The sequence below is a fragment of the Pleurodeles waltl genome, chromosome 4_2, assembly GCF_031143425.1.
Source record: "Pleurodeles waltl isolate 20211129_DDA chromosome 4_2, aPleWal1.hap1.20221129, whole genome shotgun sequence".
Taxonomy (NCBI): Eukaryota; Metazoa; Chordata; class Amphibia; order Caudata; family Salamandridae; genus Pleurodeles; species Pleurodeles waltl.
The window spans coordinates 480,756,833-480,775,760 of record NC_090443.1 but is presented as its reverse complement, the minus strand read 5'-3'; the positions used below and the strand labels follow the sequence as shown (position 1 = coordinate 480,775,760).

Below are 18,928 nucleotides of genomic sequence, written 5' to 3'. Positions count from 1 at the left end.
AGAGAGGCTCAGAGCAGGATTACTAACCAGTGCAATTTACTTTATTTCTGGATTTATTTTTTGAGCTGTGTTTTGTATCATTGTGCCTCCTTTGGTCTGCTTCAAAATATTTTAACGTTTTAGAGAAAAAAAAGGAGGTTAGAAGCAAAAATGGAGGGCATAGGAAAATGGTAAAGGGAAGGGGTTAAATGAAAGGATCTAGAGAGTAGTATAAGGCAGAGGGGTTATTTAGGACTCTTCTATGGTAAGCAAAGATAGCTGAAAGGTGATGGGTTGTAGAAGGAAAAGTTTGCCAGTGGAGAAGAGGATAGCAAGGGTCGGGGGGTAAATTATGGGAAGGCAGTAAAATGTATGGGTTTATACAACTGGTCTGCATCTTAGATGTACTGATTTTTTGTTTATGGTATTATAGGGTATCAATGATGGATGGTGCACCAGAACTGCATGATAATGCTCAGGGGTCCGACAATGACTCTGATTCTGAGCTCAGGGGCGACCCAGATGCACAAGCCGAAGAATACCTCAGCCGTGTGCGTGGCATCAACCACAGTGAGAGGGCGTGCCCAAAGGTTCCCGGATTCCTTCCTGTCCCTGGGCGCCTTCAGGCTCCCTACCTCAGCTCTACAGTGGATCTGAAGAAGTCTCCAGCTAGTGAGGATGCTGGAGCCTCTCCACTATTGCTCCTTCCTCAGGAGTTGATTTTGGAGATCTTTAGCCACCTGAATGCTAGGTTTGTCTTGGGTGTCTTGCCACTGGTGTGTCGGACATTGAGGGACATTGTGCAGGACACGGTGACATGGAGAATTCGGGTCCAAAAGAGGGTCCATGGCTGCTTTCCTGTGGTCGAAGGTAAGTAGCTGCCTGCCACCTGGGGCACAGCACTTGACTGCCCAGCAGGAAGGCATGGTACCTACTGGCTTGAGCGAGGGTGACCATCTGGGCACCTGGTAATCTATATCCTGAGTATTGACTTGCTTCATTTTATCTGTTTAACCAGCGTGCTTGTGGTCCCCCTCTGCAAACTCTTCAAATGTACTCTGAAATTATATGCTTTCTTTCAATCGTTTGGGCTCTCTCTTCTGTAAACCTTTTCATTTTTAGAACTTTCTTGGTTTTGCCATTATTTACTTTTTCTCCTCCACTGTCCATTCCCTTTGTCCCTCATTTTTTCTTACTTTCGTTTTCTTCTTTTCTCCCTTTTGATGTCTCTTCATTATTGTTTAGCACATTCCAATCACAGTTTTAACCAACTGTGCTTCCCTAGTTGACTTTTTATGTTGTTCCTGAATCCCTGACATGAAAAAATAACATTTTGAATATTCTCATTACTTCGCATTCTTCTGTGACGTTTACCCCATTGGTATCCGAGCACCTGCTATTCCTTTTTGTACGTTGAATGGATCAGCCTAACCTAAATGCTGTCAAAGAAGACTTGGCTGTCAGTCGCATGATTGTGACCACCGCTCTGAATCTCCCACAGCCTTAATTCAGCACTTTCCAACCATTTCTGGGCTAGTTATTTCAAGATGATTAAGGCCAGTGCCAGGCGTAATTTTTACTTTGGTGGTGGGTGCGCTGCATCGATAAGTGCGATATTGGAGTTGTCTCACATAAATGGATTTCTTAGCTAACAGTTCTTGCCCCTTCTATGCAGATACAGATTTGGACTGGCCAGCTGCCTGTTTGGATTTGGAAGAGTTGCTGGATTTCTGGGCAGATGGCAAAAAGAAAACAGAGCATTTCACTTTGGTAGATGGGCACTACGCCTCGGTGGACTCCGTGCTTCTCCTGAAAGTAAGATCCTTTTTTGTTAGGTGTATCACTTTTATTTATTTTTATGAAGCAGTCATGCTTCCTCATACAGCCTCAGGGCACTTGTGCCTGTAAGGAAGCAAGCAGAGTTATTTTACTTTTGTATCACAGCATCTACAATACCGTTGTTTAATCGGATCTCTACCATAAAATATGAAGTAAGTTTAGAAAATTAAAATAAAACTAAACGTTTTTACTTATTTAAAGAAATAAGGAACTAGTTGTCTTGCTTTTTAGGGGGCAAGGGGTTGTGCACTACAAATGTCTTACCACAGTCCAGTCCATCACTTCCATTTTTAGCTTCACCTGAGTGGCTCTATATTCAAGCCTTGCTTTTGCCTGCAACTGAACCTATTGCCCCTTTTTCTGCTTGTTATCCTCAACTTTTTAAACTTTTTAAAAGTACTCCCATGTTTAAAAACTTGAAAAGTACTCATATCAATCAATCAATATTTGTAAAGCACGGCTACTCACCTGTGAGGGTCTCACGGCGCTGAATCGATCTGCAGACAGGGTGGCAACTTCCAGTTCATTTTCTGCCTTTCTGACACAGTGTAAATACTACACAGATATGAAATATAAGACTCCTAGAGAACACAGGCTCCCCATAACAGAACGAGCCACCTCTGAGAGAGGTTCAACTAGTATAGCTACAGCAATTAAGTAAATAAAAGATGAGGCCAAAGCCCACCACCTGCCAAGAAACCAAGCCATATCTCATCCCTATTCTTGATTTCCACTGAGATTCCATCATGTACATAAAAGCTACCGCTATGTGGCACTTTCCTATAAGTGGCATCTGTCAATACTCGGTCAACATTGGGGCGTTTATTGCGGAAAGCGCCTTCATCAATGAGACCACCTTCAGCACTGAGAACAGCTGTGCGTCACCCTTCTACGCTGAGCAGGTTTCACCATCCAGAGGCTCATTTGTTTGCACTGGCACCATTATGCTCCAAATGCTCCTAGTTGTGTTATATGTTGGCACAGGTAAACAGATTTAGATTTACACTGAGAAAACAGCCAGACTTGAGGGTTCCAGTAAAAACTATTCTTCACCTTCTACAGTCCCTCCAGGTAACATAACTGAGACTTTTAGACAGAACCCAAGGGACCATGAAACATTATCTTCGTGTTTAAACAGAATTAGACCTCAGTCAGGAAGGGATCCCTCTTTTACTTCTATGCGTCCTAAATTTAGAGTTCCCATTTAATTTGGCTATTTTTTTTATCTGCAAGTCATGCAAAGTTACAGAAGCCTAAAGATAATTCAGTTGGTCTTATTTGGGGGGTAGGAGAGGGTCATAAGAAAAGAAAACCGTGTACGAATTTAAACCACATATAGGGACTTAGGGCCAGATGTAGCAAAGGTTTTTACCCATTCTACGTCTATGGGAAAAAGTGTTTGTACATATGGCCCTTAATAGCTTGAATTACGGTTTTACTATTTGTTGAAAGGGATGCCTTTTTAAGTACTGCTCTCATTTTTGTTACTGTTTTCTGTTGGGATTTTAGATTCTGGGCACTGATAAACTGCTGAACAGCCACCAAGTGCGTGCAGTGGCTCCGTCTTAATGGAGAAAGTGGCACTCCCTGGAAAGAACCGGGGGAGGACTGTCTCTCCTGAAAACAGCAGGGGATCTGTATTCACAATCAGCCAGGGTTGGTTTTCCAACGGAGAAAGGAGGTTTTTCACTTTGGTAGGCCAACCTCTAGGAGGGCAGAGTGAGCTGTACAGAGAGTGAAATATACTCTTGACATCTTGGAAGATCCATAGAATGGTGAACTCTAGAATAGATTTAAAGTAAAGCAACAGGGGCTACTGTAAAAAAAAAAAAAAAAAAAGGCTGGGTTTACTATGGTAAGGTTTAGGTATTGGATTAGGAGTCATCACAGGCTAGTAGTAATTATAAGGTGTTTCCCAGCACCAGCTCCTCAAAAATGAACTGGACTTGGAGAAGAATGTAAGAGGAAGGTACTGCTGTCCATGTGTTTATGAGAGGTTGTAGGCTTCGTTTGCTGCCCACCTGTACTCAGGGACTGCAAGGTATTCACAAGGGTCAAATTATCTCGCCCGCTATAATCTTGTGACAGAAAGGGCATAGAAGTACACCTTTTAAGAAGAACTAGATGAAAAGTTGTCACTGGCATCTGAGCTAAGCCATTGCTGGAGTAAGTGGTTGACAGCAACACAGAAAAAACCCTATAGGCAATACTATATACATGTATTAATGGAATCAAAATGTCAAATGATCCCAGCAGAGCATAAACACCAATGGAAAGGAATGTGGGGAAAAAGAGAGCAATATGCTAAATACAAATATTTCTATTTACAATACAAAAATAGTAAATATATAATTCATGCTTCAATATTATTACTCTGTGCCCTCTAAAATATCGACCCTTATATGCAAAACACAGAACAAAAAGTAGACCTTGACAACAACATTGCAATGTAATAGGTCTCCCATTTGTGAGAGTTAGAGCTATTGGTGCTGTAAATGACAATGGGGATCATTACAACATTGGTGGTAAAATCCGCTTACCGCCGTGCAGAATACCGCCAACACACCGCTGCAGGCGCGGAAATCCGCCACAGCTATCATGATCCACAGCACGGAATCCGCCAAAATTCAGACACCCACACAAGTCCGCCACACCAAAGGTCAGTGATAAACTGGCGAAAACAAATCCTCCACTGTCACGCCAATAGAAATACGCCCACACTATCACGACACACGAATCCACGCGGAGGTCTTTCAACCACGGTATTCCATTGGTGGTACACACTGCCGCACTCAAAATACAAATACATATACAAAACACAGCCACATTGGGCAATTAAAAATACACACATCTGATACACATACACACACCACTCCCACACACCCAATACAATATAAAACACACACCCACAAACCCCTACAACAAAAATATCGAAAGAAGGCCAGAGAGAGACCCTACAAACTACTACCAAGCATCCACAGGCACACCAGACCATCACCCACATAACTTCCACGCACCTCACACAACACACCATTACATATCAGCACACCTATCACCACACACACCACCCCACACATCACCCACACCACCCCATGGCACGGCAAAGACACCCCAGGTTCTCGGAGGAGGAGCTCAGGGTCATGGTGGAGCAAATCGTCCGGGTAGAGCCACAGCTATTTGGAGCACAGGTGCAGCACACCTCCATAGCTAGGAAGATGGAGCTATGGTGAAGAATAGTGGACAGGGTCAACGCAGTGGGACAGCACTGAAGAAATCGGGATGACATCAGGAAGAGGTGGAACGACCTACGGGGGAAGGTGCGTTCCGTGGTATCAAGACACCACCTTGCGGTTCAGCGGATTGGCGGCGGACCCCCACCGCCTCCCCCACAACTAACAACATGGGAGGAGCAGGTCTTGCCGATTCTGCATCCTGAGCGCCTCGCAGGAGTAGATGGAGGAATGGACTCTGGTAAATCAAATCTTCACTATTACATCCCCCACCCTACCTGCATGCCATCACATACCCCCACCCTCCCCCATCACTCCAACTCCTCACAAATGTCCCAATATCACAAACCACACATCCCAACACCAAGCCCTGCATGCAACTACAAAGCATGGACACCCATCACCAAAGCATGCCCACTGCACATACCCATACACTCCCCTAAACCATCATCACACAAGGTACCACACAGGAATGCAAGCACTGGGGTACACAGTCACCCACCCATTGCACACCATGACACACACAGGTGTAATAAACATCCTTTTATACCCCTGCAGGACCCCTACCCAACGTCACCGGACAGGAGGGTCCACACATATCCACACCACCAACAGAAGAGGCCCAGAGTGATGACAGCACCTCTGTCCAACTGGATCTAGATGCCCGGCCCATCGGGGACCTCTGGACAGTGGGTTCCCCTGCCACAGTCACAGGCCACTACAGAGCTTCCACCTTCTGGAAACACCAGCACAGCACCCACCCAGCGGGCCCATACCTCTGTCCCCAGGACACGTCAATCAGCAGTGTGTCCACCACTACAGGGAACCCAGGCTAACCCACCACCCCAACAACAACAGGGACCTGGGGGCAGTGGTAGTGGGCACACGGTACAGGGGACGGAGGCCCAGGAACACAGGGGAACTGGGAGAGCTGCTGTGCGACAGGGGGAGGACAGGCCAAGGGAACCCACTCTCCACGAGGTCCTCTCCTCCATCATGGGAGCCTACCACCACTCCCAGGAGACGATGGCAGCGGTACTGACCAAGTTTCAGGAGACCCAGCGCCTGCAGGAGGAACAGTATTTGGGCTTCAGGGAGGAGCTCAGAACCATAAATTCCACCCTGGGCACCATCGTAGGGGTGCTGAAGGAAGTACTCAACACCGGGAAGGGACACTGTGGCACAACAAGGGGCCCCTGACACTAGCATGGACGATGAACTGCCCACCACCTCCGCCAGCGCTTGTGGACAGGATGCCCTGCCACGGGACCACCACACCAGCACCTCCCCCCCTCCCCCCCCGCAGAGGGAGGATCACCCCGCAAACGGTCCCTGAGATCCAGGACAAAGACAGAGAACAATGCCAAGACCCCCACAAAGAAATGAGACCACCCTGAATGTCATCTTTCTGTCCCACTTTGTCACCCTGTCCATCCTCAAACTGCCCCAGCTCCACTAAGTATGCCCATTTGGGCAATGCACCTGTGAGACTAATAGACTGGACTCTGCCATGGACATTCCTCCACCATCACCCCTGACCATTTTGCAACACCCTCCAATATTTAGCACTTAAATAAACACCCTTGAGGCACAAAACAATCTGGACTCAGTCTGTGATTTCGAAATTGTGTATTAGCAATTACAGTGACAAAATGCTCTTTCAATTGTAATGTCAACATACCTAAGTCACACAGCTCTAGTTCATGAGGAAACAAAGCAGTGGGACCCACATCTGTGGGACCCACATCTATGAAATCGTAAGGGAAAGTGACAACTCAGTGACCATACACTGGGTGAAAACGACAGACAGTAGAGAGGTAGTAGTGTTAAAGTACATGTAGTAGGCATGTCTGTACTCTTACCTGTGTCTCACTGGAAATATTGCAGGATCACCGAGTTCCTGTTGTCCATGTCCTCTTCTTCTGCTTCCTCGTCTTCACTGTCCACAGGCTCCACAGCTGCAACAACACCGCCATCTGGACCATCCTGCAGAAAAGGCATCTGTCGTCGCAAAGCTAAGTTGTGAAGCATACAGCAGGCCACGATGATCTGGCACACCTTCTTTGGTGAGTAAAATAGGGATCCACCTGTCATATGGAGGCACCTGAACCTGGCCTTCAGGAGGCCGAAGGTCTGTTCGATAATCCTCAGAGTTCGCCCATGGGCCTCATTTTAGAATTCCTCTGCCCTTGTCCTGGGATTCCTCACTGGGGTCAGTAACCATGACAGGTTGGGGTAACCAGAGTCACCTGCAAATGGCGAGGGACAACTGTTAGACACACACTAACCTGTAGGGATATCCCCAGACCCAGACAACCATTCCCACTGTCTTGCTTCCAGGTGCTCACCTAATAGCCATACGCAGTGCCTCTGGAGTTGCCCCATCATATAAGGGATGCTGCTATTCCGCTGGATGTAGGCGTCATGCACTGAGCCAGGGAACTTGGCTTTCACATAGGAGATGTACTGGTCTGCCAAACACACCATCTGCACATTCATGGTTTCTGTACACCTGTTCACTCTTGCGGGGGGGACCAAAGCCACATGTGTCTCATCAATGGCACCTATGATGTTGGGGATATGTCCCAGGGCATAGAAATCACCTTTCACTGTCGGCAAATCCTCCACCTGAGGGAAAACGATGTAGCTCTGCATGTGTTTCAGCAGGGCAGACAACACTCTGGACAACGCGTTGGAAAACACAGGCTGGGACATCCCTGATGCTATGGCCACTGTTGTTTGAAATGACCCACTTGCAAGGAAATGGAGCACTGACAGCACCTGCACTTGAAGGGGGATTCCTGTGAGATGGCGAATAGCTGACATCAGATCTGGCTCCAGCTGGGTACACAGTTCATGGATTGTGGCACGGTCAAGCCTGTAGGTGATGATCATATGTCTTTCCTCCCTTGTTGACAGGTCCACCAGTGGTCTGTACACCGGAGGATGCCGCCATCTCCTCACATGTCCCAGCGGACGCTGCCTGTGAAGGACAAAAGCGAGCACAGAGTCAACCAACTCAGAGGTACGTACCGACAGCTTACACAGAACACAAATCCTAATCCCAAAAGTGGCCTGTGTGTTGAATCTAGGCCTAGGTATGTGTGACGCAGTTGGAAATGAAGCCATGTGGGCCCCTGAAATGGCGGCTGCCTGACCTCTAAGGTGGGACAATGGGATGTGAGGTAACTGCGCTGGCGTTGTACACTGTTGCGGTAGGCGCTCGAAGACAGCGGCGCAATGCTGCATTGGTTAACATTGGACCCTATGGGTCCCAGGAGCCAATGACGATGTACGCCGGCGGTGACTGTACGCACTGCAGCGGACGTGACTGGCATTTTCTATCTGTTCAATCACTCGATACCTGATCTTCGACAGGAGAGGACCTACACAGCACATGCTGCTGTGACCTCGGTCTGGGGAAAGGGCCCCTGCCTTCACATCGGAGGAGTTGGAGAAACTTATGGATGGGGTCCTCCCCCAGTACACGCTACTCTACGGTCCTCTGGGAGCATGCTGTATGGGCTATGCCGGTGTGGAGTGGAGTGGATGAAAGATGGGGGGGGGAGATTGAGGCGTGCATGAAACGACGATGAATGCATGTGCCACATGGCAAGGGTAGGGATGGGGGCCACTGACTGTGCCGGTGCAGTTGGTAATAAAATTTCTCTTCCCCCGTACAATTCATGTAGGTCATCGCCCACCAGAAAAAAGATATTTGACGTGCCATCGCCAAGGACGTCCGGACCCTGGGGGTCTACCACAGACAGAGCACCCACTGCCGGAAAAGATGGGAGGACATTCGCCGCTGGGGCACGAAGTTGGATGGGCGCTTGAGGGCATCACAGCAGCCACAAGGGGGGGAGTACACTCTCATCCTGCTGATTTTGCGTGTAGTGGAAGTTTCTGGGTGGGGGAGGTGGGCTGTGGGTTTCCCTAGGCCAGGGCGAGTTTAGTAGGCAAGGTCCCTCCGTAAGGCAGGCCATGTGGCACCCCACCTCTGTAGAGTGCCAAGTACACCTAGTCATGCCCCTGTGTCATCCATGTGTGCAGATGTCGTCCATAGCCTTGTAGGCCATTTCCCAGGGATTGAACAGTGGAGCCCAAGAGTGCGACGTAGTACAGGGGGCTTCTGTGTCTGTCGTGTCCACCAACGGTAGCGGTAATGCTTGCACTCAACATGACTTTCTTCTGTCGCCCCCCTCCTTTTTGTGGTCTCCCTGTTCTTGTGTGCATTAGCAGCATCAGGCGGAGGAGCAGTGGCACCGGAGCACAAGGGAGCTGTATCCCCCATGGCCCTGGAGGGCGACACTACAGACTCTGAGTTCACCAGTGGGATGGAGGACGAGGGGAGCTCCACGGCGGGGACAGGAGCTGACACCAGCGACACGGACTCGTCCTCTGATGGGAGCTCCCTTGTGGTGACGGCAACATCTGTGCCCCCCGCATCTACAGGTACAGCCGCCACCCCCCCCCTGCCAGCACCGCCCTCCCAGCAGCCCCTCAACCTTTGCCCGGTGCCCGCTCACCCAGGAGGGTGGGCATCACCTTCGCCCCACGCACCTCAGGCCCTGCCCCAGTCACCCCTGCTGCCCTCACTGAGGAGGCCATTGACCTCCTCAGGTCCCTCACTGTTGGGCAGTCTACCATTTTGAATGCCATCCAGGGTGTAGAGAGGCAGTTGCAACAAACAAATGCATTCCTGGAGGGCATTCATTCTGGTCAGGCGGCCCTTCAGCGAGCTTTTCAGACTCTGGCCTCAGCACTGATGGCAGCCATTGTCCCCGTCTCTAGCCTCCCCCCTCCAACTTCCTCCACCCAGACCCAATCCCCTGTACCCCAGCCTATCCCAAGCACACCTTCAGACCAGCATGCACACACGTCAACACACAAGGGAAGCTCAGGCAAACATAAGCATCACACATCCCACAGGCACTCACGCAAACATCACACACACCAACATCCACTGCCTCCACTGTATCCCCCTCCTCCTCGTCTTCCTCCTCCCTCCCAGTCTCGTCTACACTCACACCTGCATGCACTACATCTACAGCCACTACTGCCATCACCAGCACACACACCACCACTACCATTCACACATCCCCTGTGTCCTCTCCCAGTGTGTCTGTGACGCCACCTCCCAAGATACACAAATGCAGGCACACACCCACCCAACAGCCATCCACCTCACGACAGCCTCCAGCGCATGCACTTTCACCCAAAGTCACCAAACGAACACCTCCTACAACCACAACCTCTTCCTCCACTCCCAAACCCCCTCCAGCAACCCGTCCCAGTGTCTCCCAAAAACTTTTCCTGTCCAACCTTGACAGTCCCCCACTTGTCAAGCATCAAAAGTTGGCCAGTGCCTGGCGGGAGAGGGGGAAGACTCCAGCCACCAAAGCCACTCCCAAGGGTCCCGGTGGGAGTGTGGAGTCAGCTGCGACAACTTCCAAGGTGGGGAAGGGCCACAAGAAACCCGGCAAGTATGGGAAGAGCAGCACGGCGGAGAAGACCGCCATCATCCCCGCTGCCCAGGAGGCCACCTCCAGCACCTGCCCTGCTGCCCAAGAGGCCACCGCCATCATCCCCGCTGCCCAGGAGGCCACCTCCAGCACCTGCCCTGCTGCCCAGGAGGCCACCGCCATCATCCCCGCTGCCCAGGAGGCCACCGCCAGCACCAGCCCCGCTGGGCTAGAGAGGACCGCCAGCACAATCCCCGCTGGGCTAGAGAGGACCGCCAGCACAATCCCCGCTGGGCTAGAGAGGACCGCCAGCACAATCCCCGCTGGGCTAGAGAGGACCGCCAGCACCAGCCCCGCTGAGCCGTGAAGGACCGGCAGCACCAGCCCCGCTGAGCCGTGAAGGACCGGCAGCACCAGCCCCGCTGAGCCATGAAGGACCGGCAGCACCAGCCCCGCTGAGCTATGAAGGACCGGCAGCACCAGCCCCGCTGAGCTATGAAGGACCGGCAGCACCAGCCCCGCTGAGCTATGAAGGACCGGCAGCACCAGCCCCGCTGAGCTATAAAGGACCGGCAGCACCAGCCCCGCTGGGCCAGACACGACCGCCAGCACCAGCCCCGCTGGGCCATGAAGGACCGCCAGCACCAGCCCCGCTGGGCCAGACACGACCGCCAGCACCAGCCTCGCTGGGCCATGAAGGACCGCCAGCACCAGCCCCGCTGGGCCATGAAGGACCGCCAGCACCAGCCCCGCTGGGCCAGACACGACCACCAGCCCCGCTTGGCCAGACACGACCGCCAGCACCAGCCCCGCTGGGCCAGACACGACGCCAGCACCAGCCCCGCTGGGCCAGACACGACAGCCAGCACAAGGCCCACTGGGCTAGAGAGGACCGCCAGCACAAGACCCGCTGGGCTAGAGAGGACCGCCAGCACAAGACCCGCTGGGCTAGAGAGGACCACCAGCAGCGGAGTCGCTGCAAAGGAGCCCGCCGCCTCAAGCCCCGCTGAACAGGGCACCGCCGCCTCAAGCCCCGCTGAACAGGGCACCGCCGCTATAAGCCCCGCTGAACAGGGCACCGCCGCCGCAAGCCCCGCTGAACAGGGCACCGCCGCCGCAAGCCCCGCTGAACAGGGTACCGCCGCCGCAAGCCCCGCTGAACAGGGTACCGCCGCCGCAAGCCCCGCTGAACAGGGCACCGCCGCCGCAAGCCCCGCTGAACAGGGCACCGCCGCCGCAAGCCCCGCTGAACAGGGCACCGCCGCCGCACGCCCCGCTGAACAGGGCACCGCCGCCGCACGCCCCGCTGAACAGGGCACCGCCGCCGCACGCCCCGCTGAACAGGGCACCGCCGCCGCACGCCCCGCTGAACAGGGCACCGCCGCCGCACGCCCCGCTGAACAGGGCACCGCCGCCGCACGCCCCGCTGAACAGGGCACCGCCGCCGCAAGCCCCGCTGAACAGGGCACCGCCGCCGCAAGCCCCGCTGAACAGGGCACCGCCACCGCAAGCCCCGCTGAACAGGGCACCGCCACCGCAAGCACCGCTGGCCCATGAGCACCAAGGGCACTAACGCTACTGAGTCTGTCACGAGCAGGAGGAAGCACTCTGGGCACAGAGCCCCCTCCAGAACCAGTGGAGACTGTCATCCACTACCTCTGCCTTAGCAGGATGAAGCACTCTGGGCACCATGCCCCCTCCATAACCAGTGGAGACTGTTATCCACTTGAGAGACTGTGGCTTTGCACTCCCCAGGATGGAACAGTGGGCAACCCACCCACTGTATAGACTTGAGAGACTGTGGCTTTGCACTCCCCAGGATGGAACAGTGGGCAACCCATCCACTGTATAGCCTTGAGAGACTGTGGCTTTGCACTCCCCAGGATTGAACAGTGGGCATGTGGCCCTCTCGTGGATTTGGCGTTGTGCACTCAACCGGCTGAGGTGCTCCCCCTTTCCCTCCCCCCTGAAGTGCCTGTTTTCTTGCTCTCTGATGCCCCTGCAGTGTTCTCTCCGTCATGGTCGGGGATCTTGTGTGGGCCTCGCCCGTACCGTGTGGGCCCAGTGTTCCACGGACTTCATTGGAGCACTACCTGGACTACTAAGCTTGGTGTATATTTTGTTTATGGTGTATATATATATTTTTGCGTACTTGATTTTAATATATTACAATCGTTCACCATTTCCTTTTGTCTTTGCATTCTTCCGGTGGGGTTGGGGGGTGTAACTGTAATGTATCATGCTGTATTGGTGTGTGTGTTGTAGTGAGTGAGGGTGGGGGTGTTGCGTGTGTGTGTGTGTCTGTTTTTTTGACTCCCCCCTCCCCTGTGTCGTAGGTGCAGTACTCACCGTTGTCTTCGCCGCCAGCATTCGTGCTCCTGGGCGAGGAGCAAGAAGATAAGGGCTGGCAGGATGTGTAGCTTTGGTTCCATGGCGTCCGGATTCGTCGTGGGGTGTGTAGAGGTGAGCGTTTTCCCTTCGAAGTCCTGTTCCCGCCGTGTTTTTGTCCGCGGTGAATCCGCCCCGGAAAAGGTGGCGGATTGGTAGGTTTTGATACTGTGGGCAGTACTTTGTCTTCCGCCTGTCTGTTGGCGGTGACCGCCAAGCTGTTTGTCTGTACTGCCGTGGCGGTCGGAGTGTTAAAGTGGCTGTCTTTGTTGCCAGTTTCCGCCACGGTCGTAATTCCAATTTTTTTACCGCCGGCCTGTTGGCGGTCTTACCGCCACTTTAACGCCGTCCGCCAGGGTTGTAATGACCACCCAAGTCTTTTACCTATGTGTTTTGGTTTTGGAGTGTAGTGGATGTATGAACAGAGACACACTTGCAGCACTGTCTAGAGTACTAAGAATATGGAATTACCACGGGAACAGAGACACAGCTGCAGCACCTCATAGAGGACTCAAAATGGAGGAGGTACAGATGGTCAATCAATCAATAAATCAAAGAAATTTGTAGAGCGCGCTACTCACCTGTGAGGGTCTCAAGGCGCTGGGGGGGGGGGAGGGGAAAGGGGGCCAGGGACGGTCACTGGTCGAACAGCCAAGTCTTGAGGTTCTTTCTGAAAACCAGTAGGTCTTTGGTTTTGCGAAGGTCGGTGGGGAGGGAGTTCCAGGTTTTGGGGGCGAGGTAGGAGAAAGACCTGCCTCCTTTGGTGCCGTGCTGGATGCGGGGGACTGTGGCTAGGGCGAGGTCGGCTGATCGGAGGTTGCGTGTGGGAGTGTGGAAGTTTACTCTTTCATTGAGGTAGGTTGGGCCGGTGTTGTGGAGGGTTTTGTGTGCGTGGATGAGGGTCTTGAATGTGATTCTCTTGTCTATGTGGAGCCAGTGTAGGGATTTGAGGTGTGGTGAGATTCGTTCGTGTCGCGGGAGGCCAAGGACGAGGCGCGCGGCTGTGTTCTGGATTCTTTGGAGTTTGTGTTTGTGTTTGAGTTTGAGTGTGGCGCCGGCATAGAGGGCGTTGCCGTAGTCCAGTCTGCTGCTGATGAGTGCGTGGGTGACTGTCTTCCTGGTTTCTGGGGGGATCCATTTGAAGATTTTTTTAGGATGCGGAGTGTGTGGAAGCAGGAGGAGGTTAGAGCATTGATTTGCTGTGTCATGTGGATGGAGGGGTCGAGGATAATGCAGAGGTTGCGTGCGTGGGTTGTGGGGGTGGGTGCGGGGTCTAGGGCGGTGGGCCACCAGGAGTCGTCCCATGTGGTTTTGTTGGGGCCGAAGATGATGACTTCGGTCTTGTTTGAGTTGAGCTTTGGATGGTTAGTGGTCATCCAGTTGGCGGTGTCTAGGAGAGCGGCGTGTAGGTTGGTTTTGGCGGTGGTGGGGTTGTGGGTGAGGGAGAGGATGAGTTGGGTGTCATCTGCATATGAGAGGATGGTGATTCCCTGTGCTCGGAGAATGTTGGCTAGGGGGATCATGTAGATTTTGAAGAGTGTGGGGCTGAAGGAGGACCCTTGGGGGACCCCGCAGGTGATCTTGGTAGTGTTGGAGTGGAAGGGAGGGAGGCGGACTCTCTGGGTTCGGTCGGTGAGGAAGGAGGAGAGCCAGTCTAAGGCTTTGTGGCGGATTCCTATGTTGTGGAGGCGTGTGCGGAGTGTGTGGTGGCAGACGGTGTCAAAAGCTGCGGAGAGGTCTAGGAGGATGAGTGTGACGGTCTCGCCTTTGTTGACTTTGGTCCTGATGTCGTCAGTGCATGCGATGAGGGCGGTTTCTGTGCTGTGGTTCTTGCTGAACCCAGGTTGTGAGGGGTCAAGGGTGTTGGTTGCTTCGAGAAAGTGGGATAGGCAAGTGTTGACTAATTTCTCTGCAACCTTGGCGGGGAACGGGAGGAGGGAGATGGGGCGGTAGTTGGAGAGGATCTCCGGGTCGGCTTGGATTTTTTTTAGGAGAGCGGTAATTTCCGCGTACTTCCAGGGGTCTGGGTCGGTGGCGGAGTCGAAAGAGGAGTTGATTATGTTGTAGAGTATGGTAGGGCTAGCTTTGTTGTAGATGCGGTGTGGACAGGGGTCGGAGGGGGAACTGGAGTGGATGGAGTTCATGGTTTTTTCGGTTTCTTCGTGTGTGGTAGTGTGGTGGATAGTGTGGTGGTGGGGTCTTGAGTGGGGGTTGAGTTGGGTGTGAGAGGGGTATGTGTGGTGCGGGGCCCGGGTGGTCTGTAGATTAGTGTACCTCTGAGGGTGGAGTTGTTGTTGATGTGGATGAGGAAGTGATGGTAGCAGAGAAGCAGCTGCAGCCCTGTCTAGGGGACTAAGAATGAGGAATTACCACTGGGAACAGAGAAGCAACTGCAACATTGTCTGCAGGACTAACAATGAGGCCATACCAATGGGACCAGAAAAGGAGTTAGCAGTATTGTTTAGAAGACTTAGAATGAGGAATTACCAACGGGACCAGGGAAGCAGCTTCCAGCACTGTCTAGAGGCCTTAGAATGAGGAATTACCGATGGGACCAGAGAAGCATCTAGCAGCACTGCCTATAGGATTAAGAATGAGGATTTGCCACTGGGACCAGAGAAGCAGCTGCAGCACTGTTTACAGGACTTTAGAATGAGGAATTACAACTGGGACCAGAGAAGCACCTGCAGCACTATTTAGAGGACTTTAGAATGAGGGAGACTGAAAATGGATATGAGTGTAATTGCCAGAGGGTGCAAAACACACACACAGAGCCAATTATTTCTAAAACAGAAGTGGAGGGAAAAGTGGCTTGGAAAACATCCCTTAAATATACCCGAGCAGAGGCACACGAAAAAATGAAACCTGAAACCTTTGGTTCCTTCCTAAACACGATGTTTTCAGTGGTGTGGTGTAAACACATTGCTATGGACAACTAAAAGAATACTAAGGCTGCAGTGCCCAGGAGGGAGGAGGGGCCATCACCTACTGTAACAGGAGGAAGTGTGAGCAAAGTGTGATGGCCAACAAAAATGTTCTCTTAGTGAAATCGCCTGGGAGGGAACTAAGCACACAAAGGAGGGACATTCAGAAAAATGCACCAATAAAAAGGAAGTATTTAAGACAAGCACAACAAACAACAAATGGCAATAGTGGGCATGGTTAAAGCTCATAGACTGAATACAGCATATCTTGCAGACAGTGTATGTGTACTGTCTAGGCTCACCCTAAGCAAGGAACAAGGGAGATGTCTCACTAAGACGACATAGGGAGAAAGCAGATTTGTCGAGATCCTTTCTCAAGGACACCGAAAGAGATATTGAAACAACTAGAGCAACCCTTTCAGTGATCTAATATATGGACCTTTCGGTCCCATTTAGGTAGTACATAAATGCACATATATTATATTGACTATTGCCCAACAGGCTTTTTTCTGTGGTGGTGTTATACTGGTTACATCTGCTTGTTGTTGCCTTTGTAGGGCACATGCTATGTTTTGTATTCAGATGGAGTAAGTGGTTGAGGCTTCCTTCTACTGCTTTCTGTGGGTTGGTATTTTAACAGCTTCCGCTTGAAGTCTGTGAGCTTTGGGTAAGGAAGATATTCAGCAACTAGAGAATTTCAGGGAGTTTGAGTGTAACTGTCTTCTAGAAAACTGCTTTTGTACTTTTTGCCAGTTTATAGTACAACAGCTAACAGCTAACTGGTAAATGTTTTTGTTTTTGGCGCAAGAGTATCCTCTGGATCCTCTGGTGGTTGCTTTTGGGAATACATATAGCTACTTTGCAGTTTCTTGGTGGTTTTTTTATGTAAACTTTAAAAATCTTTTAAGAGCTTATATTTTTGTTTTGATTTTTAATTGACATGTTTTTCTTTTTTATTGGCAATAAGGGTGGCCTGTAGAAAACCTTTTTGGCTATAGAGGAGGTCTCACAAGTATGTATTACCTCTGCAGAGAGTGAAGAAAAAGCCAAAGAGCAAGGTAAAAAAAGCCAGAAAGGGTAGTGCTGGTATAAGAGTAGTCTTGAAGAAAATCTGAAAAGGATTCCTCAACTACACCATCCAGGTCTGAGTGCAGTGCATTAGTGCACAACCTGCCCTCTTCAAGCTGGTGACTCAACGATTAGCGTATTAAAGCAACCAGCAGGAATTTTGTGGATCAGCACAAATTCTGGAACTTCCCCTCACAGAAATGGGAGGAAATGTGTTTTATTTAAAAAATTTGAGGTTTGACGTGCATTATGAGTAGGAACACATGGGATGCACTCATGTGCCTGAGTTTGCAGCTACTCCCATCACCAAACAGGTCATTTGTTGGACGGGAAATACTAATGTTTTCACTTTGCATTTTGGGGGCTTTTGCGTTGCGGGTCCGAGGCCAAAACACGCATATGTGGAGAAGTGTTTTTATCAGACAAAGTATGGGAATAGCACAGTATAACAGACTAGTATATCATTTGTTATTATGAACTGAATTTCTTTCTATTATTGACTTCCAAATGTTAGCCAGTGTGCAAGAAAGAGCACATTTTAAAAAATTTCCTCTGAAGTACATGATGGTATGGGTAACCCCAAATCCAGGGGTGCAAATACCCACTATTCCTAAACTCAGTATCTTGTGAACATTTAAAAAATACATAGCTTTCCTTCATACCCATTTTTGATTCACTTGATTTTATCATATGAATTGCTGAATGGTTGATATAGGATGAAAAATCATTAAACTGCTGCTCAGCTGTTAGCTGTAGGTATCGCATGTTTCTGGAAACCAACTGAGCACTCTATATCCCAGCATCTAAAAAAATATATTTTTTTACAACTCAAATTATTCTTTAAAGCTGGCAAGATGGTGATCCTAGTATTGCATACCATCAGTTGATGCCATTTTAGGGGAAAATACACATGCTTTATTGCACAGCACATTTTTCTTATTTTCCTATTTTTCAAACAAAAAACTACTTTTGCTATCTCTGATAGTCTTCTAACTACAGAATATTGCCCCAAGGCGTCGGGTTGGATCTGGAAAATCATGAGTAGTACTTCTGCACACCAGTAGGTTTCACTGGCAGCTCTGCATCAGCGTTGTCCTAGGTGGAAGTGACGTGTGCGGTGCCTATATAGGCACCACCCTGGTGCGCTGACTTCAGGTCCTTTTGATCCGGAGAGCTACCGCAGTCATTTATTTTTTACCTCCCTTTTGACCTTTTAGTCAACTCTTCTTGCGCTATTGATCCCAGAAAGCTGGGGACATGTCCCCCAACAAACCTATGGCTTTCAGACCTTGTGGGGAATGTCACAGATACAAGTCTGTTTCTGAACCCCACCTAATCTGTTTCTGGTGCCTGGACTCCGACCATGGCTCCAGGGCCTGCACTGACTGTTGGTTGATGCACTTGAAGCTGATCTGGTAGCGAGCTATGAAACTCCTAGTGGCAGAGCCCAAGGCGTAACCACATCATTCGTGATCCCGAGAGAAAGCCCTGGCCCAATCATGGGGTTGATCTCTCAATCAGTTGTCACTGACGTCGGGTAAGTCCAAAAAGCACAAAAAGGAGTCGAAGCTTTCTTGGCTTTCCCCCTCTCAACCTTGTGCTTTTAGGCCCTCACCCACACTCCTCCTGGGGAGCCAGAGTGACCTCTTCCCTACTTGGGGAGTTCTATTAGACCATACACTCCATCTTTAAGAGAGCACAGGCTCCCCAGCACCGGGATTGCTGGGGAGCGTGTGCTGGTGTCCCTGCAGTGAATGCTAGGAAACAAGAAGAAGAGGAGCGTGAGGCTGCAGGGACGGAGGCAAGGTAAGTGATTTTTTTTTTAATTAGTCTCCGTCCCAACCGTCCTCCCTTCCTTGAGTTATGCGACAGCCGGCACTGTTGAAAAGACTGTTAATTATACAACAACCAATCCTCCCTTAGTTCCTCAAGTAAATTTACTCCACATTTATCTGTTTTACAGTATTGTGGAAACAAAGGTGCTGGAATATCTAAAGCTTCCTCTATATGAGTGACTCTATGCACATCCAATAAT

The 18,928-nt window shown here is 50.7% G+C and overlaps 1 protein-coding gene and 1 long non-coding RNA gene across 5 annotated transcripts in view; one reads left to right on the top strand and one right to left on the bottom strand.

The window, feature by feature from the left end:
- Positions 1-18,928, bottom strand: part of LOC138294165 (uncharacterized) — a 407,566-nt gene that overhangs the window by 85,459 nt on the left and 303,179 nt on the right. The window lies entirely within an intron of this gene.
- FBXW9 (F-box and WD repeat domain containing 9) overlaps positions 1-18,928 on the top strand; it is a 178,010-nt gene that overhangs the window by 11,295 nt on the left and 147,787 nt on the right. For all 4 annotated transcript variants that reach the window (XM_069231839.1, XM_069231842.1, XM_069231840.1 and 1 more), the window contains 2 exons: positions 413-849; positions 1,655-1,794. In XM_069231839.1, coding sequence (XP_069087940.1) covers positions 420-849; positions 1,655-1,794 — 570 coding nt within the window. In that variant the 5' untranslated portion in view covers positions 413-419. The remainder of the gene's footprint in view (positions 1-412; positions 850-1,654; positions 1,795-18,928) is intronic.